The sequence below is a fragment of the Juglans microcarpa x Juglans regia genome, chromosome 6S (genome assembly GCF_004785595.1).
Source record: "Juglans microcarpa x Juglans regia isolate MS1-56 chromosome 6S, Jm3101_v1.0, whole genome shotgun sequence".
In the NCBI taxonomy this organism is placed as follows: domain Eukaryota; kingdom Viridiplantae; phylum Streptophyta; class Magnoliopsida; order Fagales; family Juglandaceae; genus Juglans; species Juglans microcarpa x Juglans regia.
This window is the reverse complement of record NC_054605.1, coordinates 18,535,037-18,546,236: the sequence shown is the minus strand read 5'-3', so window position 1 is coordinate 18,546,236 and position 11,200 is coordinate 18,535,037. Positions and strand designations below refer to the sequence as shown.

The following is an 11,200-nucleotide window of genomic DNA, read 5'->3' as shown; positions in this document are numbered from 1 at the left end:
TTTCATCTAACTCGAAGACCCTGCATGAGCCTAGTATATTCCAATTTGTTTCTACGTTGTAATATTTAAATAATATAAGTACACATGTTAAAGGAGACCGGGGTTGAAAAACACTGAAATGTATTATTAAATATTATATATATATATATTATATTTGTTTAAGGAGGAGTTCTAATAGGGTTCTTGAAAAATAGTAAGTCTCGATCCCTATGTATTTTTTGGAGGGGAGGAAGATAGAGAGACTTGTAGATATATTAAAAAGATAAGTACTATAATTATAAAGAGAAGTGTTATAATCATAAAGATATATAAGAAGTGATGGTATCTAAGAATTATCTCTTCGATTATATATGGCATCGTAGACTTGCCAGTTTCTTGCTACTACTAATTTTGTAATTTAGAATTGGGACAAAATCAATCTTCAAAATTTATGAGGAATATATAGGAATTTATAGAGCATCAAGGACTTGAAGATTTTTTTTTTTACTTTTAAAACTTATAAATTTATTTTCAAATTAAATGGTTTGGATTTTGTATATCTAATCTTTTTAAAATTTGATGAAAGTGATATATATATATATATATATATATATATATATTATATACATGAGATGCGCCGTTTAACCTGAAAATTATAATGATCAGGATTGAAAAATAAACTTGAGAACTAGACTTGGATCAGTTTTATTGAAAGTTTAAATTAGAAAGTAGAATTTAGAAACATTGGACCACATGCCAATCTGAATCAAATCCATAATTTTACGGAACGATTTGTACAGTTTTAAGATACTACTATATGCAATCCTTATAACGATTTTTTTTTAAAAGAAAGTGGACATGTCTAAAATTTATATAAAAAAATATAATTTTGAAGAGTAATATTACATATAATCATGGAATGCACAAGTTCCGTACAGTCGTTTTGAAAAAGAGTAAGATTTATTATTAAAAAATTATTACTTTTTATGTAGTTTTGGTATTTATTTATTTTTTTAAAATAATTATATGTCGCTTATGCACTCACGATTGTAACTATTATTTCTCAATTTTTAGTGATGAATATATTTTTTAAAAAGAATGTGCAAAAATTATATATTTTAAGATTATATTTAACATTATTTTTAACCTTACATGGTACAACAAGGGCTCATTTGATTATACGGATGAGATAAAAATCTGTTATTTATAGTAAAATAGTTTGTGAATAATAGTAAAATGATTTAAATTAAGATATTTTATGAGATTTTAAAAAATTAGAGAGAAAAAGTTGAATAAAAATATTATAAAATTAAAAAGTTAAAATAATATTTTTATTTTAAAATTTAAAAAATTTAAATTATTTTTTATTTTATTTAAAAATTTGAAAAAATTAGCTAATGACCTCTTTGATGTTGCAGTTTAAAAATTGCATAAATAGCGAAAAAAAAAATTATTCAAGTTTCTGTGAATGGATGATGTCACAGAGTACGTATGCCGCCAGAAGAAGATAGATCACTGAACAAGACACGAGGACTTAAAAATAATAATAAAAAAAAAAAAAAAAAAAAAGATGGCATTGCCTACCTACTAGGTTACGACTAGATCAGAGAAGGAGAAAGGAAGATCCGAAGATGTCACGGCCTACGTAGAAATTCATAACAAAAATGTTAGTGGCCGAACGTTGGTTTCACATAGTATTAGGTTGTGTTTGAATGTTAAAGTGAATTGAGTTAAGTTGAGTTGAGATGATAAAATATTATTTTTTAATATTATTATTATTTTGAGATTTAAAAAAGTTGAATTGTTTATTATATTTTGTATTAAAATTTGAAAAAGTTGTAATGATGAGTTGGGATAGCTTGATGATCCAAACGAAGCCTTAGTATTGGATTGACCATCTTATTCTTCAAATTTTAATTAATATGTAATTTTTTTACTTTTAGTTAATCAATCAAAATTTAAAGTCTACATTGAATTAATTATCACACTCTCTATAATAATAAAATATTATTATATATATTTTTTTAATTAATTTATATTTTATTTTTATAATCTTCAATAACTTTTAACAATCATATTTATTTTTATTTTCACAATCTAACAATTTATAATATAATAATCTCATATGTATATAGATGTTAAAATCTCATAAGAGTAAAAATCTCATATCTATAATATAATAATCTCAAAAAATACTTTTAAGACTTGCTATAGTTCTTTTCATATTTGAAAAGAAGCATAGATTTACTGTAACTTATAATTTTGATGAAAACAATTTAACTAATTTAATGTGAAACAAATATGGATGATATTTACTAAATTTGAAGATGAAAAAGCATGTGGCTAATTCAATACCAATGCTCTTACGGGGTTCCGATAATTGTTTTTTACTTAATTATTAAGAAAATATTTTTTTAATGATATTGTGATTTTAAAAAAATATATTAAAATTTTTAAAAAATTAAAAAAAAAAAAAACAGAGACGGATCTTGTGCTACACTGCTCTTACTATAAATACCTACAAGCTTAAAGCAATTAAAACCAAGAGCAATCCTGCCTTAACCTTTTCTCTCTAGCGTGAACACATTTGCCTTAGCTATTTATTCTCGTCCACTGGGCGAAGGGGGTTTGGAGCTTCGGCTCCTTCCACCTCCTCCCCTAGCTAGCCAGTTATAGTAACATTTTAGTATTATATTTTCCTGTTTTGTCTATTTTTTTTTTCTATTTTTTGTCTGGGGTTTTTCTCTATGGCAAAAACAAAACCAAAAAGGAATCCAACTGCAGGGACGAAGAGGTACTTAAAATTTGATTTGTTTGATGTTTTTAGATAGTTTGCATTTGGATAATGAGATACTTTCAGGTATTATGCGATTAGTAGTAAAAAAATAATGATAAAATATTGAATAATAATAAATAGTAATGAAAATATGTAAAAATTAATAATAAAATAAGAGTTCATCTTCTCAACGGGTAAGCTGTTCTCAGGCCTTTAACGGCAACAAATGAAATTCCTACACGTAAGTAATCCTCGTGTAAATTCTATGAGCTACATTACAAGATTGTAAGATCAAATACATTGCAAATTTCTTTTCCTCCTTTGCACTCCCTCCCGAGTCCTCACTACCCACATCGCCGCAACCCTCTCTGCACTCCATACCGCCGCACCTCCACAGCCCGTCGCAGCTAGATAGAGATCTCCAGCTTATTGTAGCCCGACGAACCTCTCCAGCCCGTCGCACCCTGTAGCCAGTTTCAACCCTTTAGCCGTCGCAGCCTGACGAACCCAAAAAAATCAGTTCTAGCGTGAGTTTTTGGATTTTCTTTGAAATTTTGCCTGCAGAGAAAGAGGGAGGGAAGGAGGGGTGGGGCTAGGACTAAGGTTAAGGCTAAGGATAGGGCTCTACGAGAGGGAAGGAAGGGGTGGGGCACGGGCTCGAGGGAGGGGTTTGCAATTCCTGAGGGAGAGGAGAGAGAATGGGAGGAAGGGAAAATGGAATACAGGAGAAATGAAAGATTGTTTACTCAATCCGCTGCAGTGCGACTGCATTGTTGATAAATGGAGTGCCTACGTGTCACAATTTTATTGGATGCCCTTTTTTAAGAGAGAGCGGTAGTGTCTGTAGGAAGATATTCTTATAAAATAATAAATAATAATGAGATATTCTTAGAATATCTGAAAATACCTCAGTACCTAAATTAGGCCTTGTCTAATATAAATAAGCCTTGAGATCCTAGTGTGATTAATGATGATACCCTCCATTTCTGTGCTTCTGCTTCTGCATATGTTTCAAACATCATCTTCCTAGGATTGCAGTTGTAACGGGGGCCAACAAAGGACTCGGATTTGGGATATCTAAACAACTAGCTTCAAATGGGACCAAGGTAATATTGACTGCTAGATTTGCAGAGGGGGTAGTGATCAAGCTGCTGAAAATCTCAAGGCTGCTGGATACTCCGACGTGTTATTTCATCAACTTTATGTTACCGACCCAGCTAGCATTTCTTCTCTCGCCAATTTCACAAGTTCCCAGTTTGGTAAGCTTGACATACTGGTACGTACGTATATTAACTATCACTAGCTAGCTAGGCATCTTCCTAATGGAAGCTATAGCCAAGTACTTTTGTTGGCGTGAATACTGTTCATAAAGTTATTCTATTCTACTGTAGAGCATATCATTGACCATCAACGGCACTTTTTTTTTTTTTCTTAACCAAGTTAATTTTATTAAACTAAAGAGGTGATGCATGAGGTGAGGATGAGATTTCTCAACAATCACCTTGTAATAGAAAATAGTATAAAGTGGTGAATGAATTTATTTGAGACTAAATTCTTGATCCCTATCCATATCTTATAAAAGGATGTCGTTTTATAAAAAACAGAAATATATTCGTAAAAATGCGAACAATAGAACCATCGCCAGAGATGGTGAAACCTCTGCTAGTGGCGGGTGTATTGTCACATATTGTCTAGAGATGATTTTTGAAAAAGTCCACAATCTCTCTTACAAAATCACCGGTTAAGGAAAGCGGTAACATAGAGTAGTAGCCAGAATTTAAATCGAATTACTGGCTTCGGATCAACACAGGTTGTGACGGCGCGTGCAGGACATGCGCCATCTAAAGAGGTAGACGAACGAGCAAATCTAAGGGATATGAGGCCTCTGATGCCGGTGAGACCGCGCCATGTCGCTTTAGGATGTGACTGTGGTTGAAAAATCGACACAGCTGGGGCCGCGCATGCCCTAATGGCGCTAAGCAATAGAATTCTTTTCGTGCATATTGCTTCTGATGTTGAAAATTGTTTCAAAATCTCAGATAAATAACGTAGGGATTAATGGAAGCCTAGTAGACCCAGGGTTTCGAAAGAACCACGTACTTGCGCTTGATGGAGTAAGCGTTTTGGGTATTGAATGTTTCTTTTCTCCATTTTAGGAAAGAAAGTTTGTTAAAACGAGAGAGAGAGAGAAAAAAAACTAGCATTCAGTCATGTATTTTTGAGTCTATATTCTAAATTATTTACACTGCATAGCATGATGCAGATAATAGGAGAAAAAGCCCCGTTTGTTAAAAAATTTGTGAAGCAAACTTACGAACTTTCGATGGATTGTCTACAAACAAATTATTATGGGATGAAGCTAGTTTGTAAAGAACTGATTCCACTTCTTCAATTGTCTACTTCGGCAAGAATAGTAAATATCTCCTCAATCCTGGGACAACTACGTGTTAATATGCAGTATAGAAAATAATGAACAGAATTTTTCATTATAAGAAAAGGGTAGTTTGGGATACTGTTAATTCATCTTAACTCATTATTATAATTTTTTTAAATCTCAATATAAAATATAATAAATAATTTAATTTTTTCAAATTTTAAAATAATAATAATATTAAAAAATAATATTTTATTATCTTAACTCAGCTCAATTCAACAACTAATGTAACTACTAAAGAAGTTACAATAAAGAAGTTACAATAGCTTCGAAGCTGAATGGACACTTGTGAATGGATGATGTCACAGAGTACGTATGCCACCAAAAGAAGATAAGTCAATGAACCATCGACAAAGAAATAAAAGGAAGAAAAAATGACATAGCGTGCCTAGGACTAGATCAGAGACAGAGAAAGGAATAGATCCGAAGATGTCAATGCCTACGTAGAAAATTAGAAAGATAATAAGCACTGCTTTAAATTGAATTTTGTATAATTTCATTCGTATGTCAAAACTGGTTTATATACACAAACAGAGTAACTATGTAAAGTATATAGTGAAAAATATTAATGCAATGTAAAACCGATCCTTGATTCTAGCTTGCAGCAATCTTGGCATATCAGCTGTCATCAGTTTAAATCTTTCGTTATATGTGAGTTGGCATATGATGACGTTTCATTCTTTTTTGATAAAAATCAAGAGATGAACCAATTACTATAAATACCTATAAGCTTAATTAATTTAAAGCAAGAGCAAGAACCATAGAAAAATTCCACACAAATGGCAGAAACAGAACCAGACATGAATCCAGCTGCAGGGACGAAGAGGAACTTGAAAATTTTGATTTGTTTGCTGTTGTATTGGAAACATTGCATCATGTGATTTGTGGACAGTTGTATTGGAAATTCTGTAAACATTTGGTGCTGAAAATTGTTTGGACCAAGCTGTTGGAAAGGTTTTAAAATTGTCTGTTTTGTATTTCAGTTTATTTCAAATGAGAATGCAAGGAAGGAGCTAGGAGATGTAGATGAACTCACAGAAGAGAAAGTGGACAAGGTGGTGGAAGGGTTTTTAGAAGATGTTAAGGAGAATTTGGTAGAAATCAAAGGGTGGCCTAAAATTTTTTATGCTTATATGGTCTCCAAGGCAGCTCTCAATGCTTATACAAGTGTTCTAGCTAAGAACTATCCCGACATTGCCATTAACTCGGTTAGTCCTGGCCACACCAAGACGGACTTGAATGGCAACACCAGGGTGTTGAGTGTCAAAGAAGGTGCTAAAGGTCCTGTAAGGCTGGCTTTGATGCCAGAAGGTGGACCTTCCGGCCTCTACTATGAGCAGATAGAAGTGTCAACCTTTTGACTGATAGTTGATGCGATATATTGCAGTTGCTTATCTTTTATGCTACATTTCGTTGCAGTTTCTTAGGTTCATGCAGTTGGTACATTTTTCCTTTTTTTTTTTTTTTTTTGGGAACCTGGAGTGGAGATTGAATAAAGCTATCTGGCTATGTTTCATAGTTGGTCAGCATATATTGTAAACATCATGTGTATTGGGAACTTATTTAAACGACGTAGTATATTGCAATTTGTTTTGGAAGTAAGAATTTTTTTTTTTTTTTTTTTTTGACGAAATATAGAAATCCATGTTTAGGAGGAATTGAGAAACTATGAACTTCCATATTTCTCGTGTTAAAAACTAGAGCATCCTTCCAGAAGGTAACAATAAATTAAAACAATTTGTTTCCATAACATCAGAAAACTTGAAAATTTGTACACGGTTAATGCAACGCTTCCATTAAAAACCGTTCCAAACTTCAACCCACTGCATGAGATCACAACAGTTGCTCACTTCAATGTTTCTTCTCAAGAAAAACAGTAATTAGAACAATGGGGTCTTTCTATTTTCTAATCGAGGTTCCTGAAAATTAGTAGTTTCTCTCCTCTTCATGCTTTAGAAGGGTTCTGGGCAGCATTTCGTCTCGCACAGCACCCCACAAAGTATATCATCGACTACATTGCACAACAAATGAAATATGAAAGTCAGGGCATTATTATTTACTGACTGAAACGGCGCTATGGAAAGATTACTTCCACGATTGTCACAAGTTAGTGAGGAATAGAGTGGAGTGTCTTACCAGGACAACAAATAAAACAATATTGAAGACAGCTACTACTCTCCACTCAATTTTCATGTATTGTGCAACACCAGCCCTGGTGATTGGTGAAAACACAAAAGATTAATGATCTAGCCACAAACGAATTATACAAAAGTAATCCCACAAACTGAGTTGACTTGAAGTAGTTCATCAGATTGTGAAGTTACTTTATTGTAAAGTAGATCCAACAGATCACATGAAACTACGTCAGTTTGTGGGATTACTTTTTTGTAATCCATTTGTGGCTCTAACACTCCTCAAAGCAAAAATGGGAACATTTTCAAGCAAGTAGGAAAAAGAGGAAAAGAGCATGAGTACAGATGATGATTACTTGCAGGAATCACAGTTATAGCACTTGGTGACCCGGGAATTCTTGTAAAGTTTGCAATCCTTGCTGGAGCTGATTGGATGAAAGCTCAAGTCATAGTATGAAGCATTGACAGCAGGATAACCACATCTGTAATTGAGTGGAATTTCAGGAAATAATAATGTTAGTGACATGAGTCATCACTATTCTGACTTATTGTCTGCCATAAACTGCATGCATCATGTAAAATGTAATCATACATTGAGAAATATTGTTAGAATGCATGTATTGTCACGTAATGGATCTACAATTTTTTTTCAACAAGTATATGGCATTCAAAACAGGCTGTTTGGCAATTAAATTTATACAGTAAAGGAACTATCCTGGAAAATTAAAAAAAGAAATGAAAACCTGGGGGGGGGGGGTTGTAAATTTTACAATGGTAAGGGACCTACTCAGATGGCGGTCGGCAGCAGCCAGCTTCAATGGGACTCAGTTTTGCCAACTTGTATTGTTTGAGAGTCTGCAATCAAGAACTAAAAAAATATTGAATCAAATGGTTGGCAAAAGCAAAAACATCACCACCGTTTACACTGGAGACGGATGAGCAAATTCAACAAAAAAATTTCAAAATCGGACCTTATATTTTTTCGATAAGTTATTGCAATCTTCAGATTTCACAAGACAACTCTTCAAACGCTTCCAGTTTTGAGTATTGTTCAGCTAGACAAAAGAACCAACATCAAGTACAAATACAGGGCAACGTCACACTACTATTCTTTACGTTGCTAATAACTAAAGATTCTTACTTGTTTTAGAAACCATGAATGGTATTCTTGAAGCTGGTACTCTTTATACCTAACCAGACGAGGATAGATTAGTCACAGACCCATGCAAAATATAATCAAAACAAAAAAGAAGTGATGACAAATTTATACCATTCAAAAGGAATTTCTACAATAAATACCACAAAACAGCATTTTATCAACCAAAAGTAAAGTGAAGGAGACGCTATCAGATGAATTACATGCATTCTCACCTCAATCCAGCAACGCTATGACCGGATCCATTATTTGTTACAATAAATCTACAAATAAAGGCAGGAAGTTATATAATTTTTTAATAGGTAAATATTATATAATTTTTTACAAGCACTAGTAAAAGAGGGCGTGTTACTTGTTGAGAACACTTCTAATTATAGACCAAAACAAAGATCAAACCATTTACACACAACATGGCATACAACATCCTCGTTTTCACTGAATCCCCTGTTTTTGTCACAGCATTCCCTAACAGTAATATAAAATACTATTCATTTTATAAGAAGAATGATCACAATAGATCCAAAATACATAATAAAATGTTCCTACAAAAAATAAATGATCCAAACAAAATTGGAGCATATATGAAGCAGATCAAGGTCCCCTCAAGTTCGGCCCACATGATGTCACTCTCTCTCATACTTGAGGCCCTCAAGTTTGGGTAAGAACTTAGGGGGATCTTTTTAGATATGAATTAGGGGTCACCCCAACCAAATAAATTCAGGGCTATGTATGAGCATTCGATATGTCAAAACACACCATTTTGGAATATTTACTTCTTTAGTTGTAAGAAAACATACCAAGCCATACTCAAATCATCATTTCTACACATATAACAACTATTTGCTAGATTTCTCTCTTAAATGCGATTATCCCCTGAGAGAATATTCCAATAAGTAGCTTTCAACGAAAATCAAATCTCAATAGGCATATGGGCATATTTAGATTGAAAACTGCGATGTTAACATTCAAACTTATACATTAGCAACCAGAGCAAGATATAGAATAACATAACAGGGTTATTGCAGAAAAATATAAAATTCTCATGAAAATAAAATTATAAAGTCCTAAAAAAGGTTATCCAAGGCCTATCATAAGCTTCACTTGAGATGAAAAATCACTTCAGCTTCACATATACTTACGCCATTACAGTGAATACCAGAATTCCCACCAAAACGAAGCACAACATAATCAGGTACTGCAAGAGATGCGTCAAGGTCTACCCGCAAAAAATAAAAATAAAAAAAGGAGAGAGAAGAGGAATAAGAGAGAGAAGAGGAATAATGTAGATAGCACACAAATACTCATTTTGAAAAGGATACAATCCACAAGAGTATGGAGCTGTTTTTGAGTGCGCCAAAAAAACCCGATTATAGATCTGAAGTTACAGAAAACAGAAACGTGAATGTGAACGTTTAGAGAATAAGGTGTAGGGAAAAGAATTGAAGTATGTGAAGGTGTCAGCGTCCATTAACAGAGAAAGAAAAACTTACATGACAAAGATAAAAGCACCAAGTCCTAAAACAGGGAGAGTGAGAGACCTTCGACAGCCATCGTGATGAGTGCTCATCCATATTCCAAAAATTATGACAGCTACAGATAAAAGCTGTACGATGAGAACAGGAAGTCAGATCAAACCCCATATGGAACTTGTCAAAAGGCACATGATTTACTTAGTTGCTTTGATTTTTCAAGTTATTCACTTCTATTAACCATCGATGAGAGTTGTCCGTATCTTTTTGGTAAATTAAATAAAATTTCAAATATAAACGGGTAGCGAGCTAAAAATATGGTGTACCGCTACATCATAATCCAAAAACCATGAAGAAGAATTTGCAGAATCAACTATAAAAGCATTTTGAGAGCAGATTGAAAAGTAGGAAACCGGATTTAGAGCTAATGACGGATAAAATCGATATGTCCGAACTCCGAAGTGAAACAAACAGACGTTAAAGAGAACTAAAAAAGAACCCACCACATAAGAGAGAGCCAAGAAATCGAGCACGCTTAAGGGATCAACTTTTCGAAATTTACAAAAAGGAACAACTTTCGAAGAGAAAAAAATCAGGTAGATTATAAACAAATTACAAGGAAATGAAGAGCACAAAGCTTACCATGGTGAGAAAGTTGATCCATCTGATAACAAAGGTGCTTGTTCCGACACCCATTTTTCCCTTTCCCTCCTTTACTGTCAGAAATTCCGTGAGGGAATTTATGTTCAAAACAAATAACCAAATATAAAAAAGAAATCGTTCTCTTGAGGTTGGTACTCGGGAATTGATGAAGATAGAGAGTGAGAGAGGAAGTCGGAGGAGGAGATGGGCCTTGTCCTGTCTGAGAAAATAATAGAATATTGTAAAGTAGTAAGGGCATTACCCCCAGTGAATAAACCCAACGGTCATGGTTCTTGCTCTTTATTGTATACCACCAAACACGATACGACATCCCGTCTAACGGAAAAGCTGTGAACGAGGTGGAAGTCAAAGACACAGGTTGAACTAACGTTGATAGTTGTAATTTGTATGGGAAATTTGCCGGACCCCTTAGGTTTTTAATTCCTATTATTTTCATTTCTGAGTTTTAAATAAATTTAAAATTTAGAACCAAAAAAAAAAAATTTGTTTATATTGACTGTGTGAAATGAATATGTATTTGTCTCAGACTCATCAACTGCTTAGGTCTCGTTTGATTACGCAATTCAGATAAAATAGAATGAGATTTTTTGT

General features: G+C 33.4%; 1 protein-coding gene and 1 pseudogene across 1 annotated transcript; one reads left to right on the top strand and one right to left on the bottom strand.

Annotated features, from left to right (window-relative positions):
• The first annotated feature begins 2,726 nt into the window (after nucleotides 1-2,726).
• On the top strand, nucleotides 2,727-6,603 carry LOC121236679 (annotated as a pseudogene).
• A 294-nt stretch (nucleotides 6,604-6,897) lies between these two features.
• On the bottom strand, nucleotides 6,898-10,829 carry LOC121237612 (tetraspanin-10-like). The gene is given in 12 exon segments (XM_041134443.1): nucleotides 6,898-7,200; nucleotides 7,326-7,401; nucleotides 7,678-7,803; nucleotides 8,109-8,176; nucleotides 8,293-8,376; nucleotides 8,463-8,511; nucleotides 8,693-8,740; nucleotides 9,617-9,672; nucleotides 9,797-9,841; nucleotides 9,843-9,852; nucleotides 9,968-10,080; nucleotides 10,589-10,829. Coding segments are annotated over 12 exon segments (795 nt in total). The 5' UTR covers nucleotides 10,643-10,829; the 3' UTR covers nucleotides 6,898-7,134.
• Nucleotides 10,830-11,200: the final 371 nt, after the last annotated feature.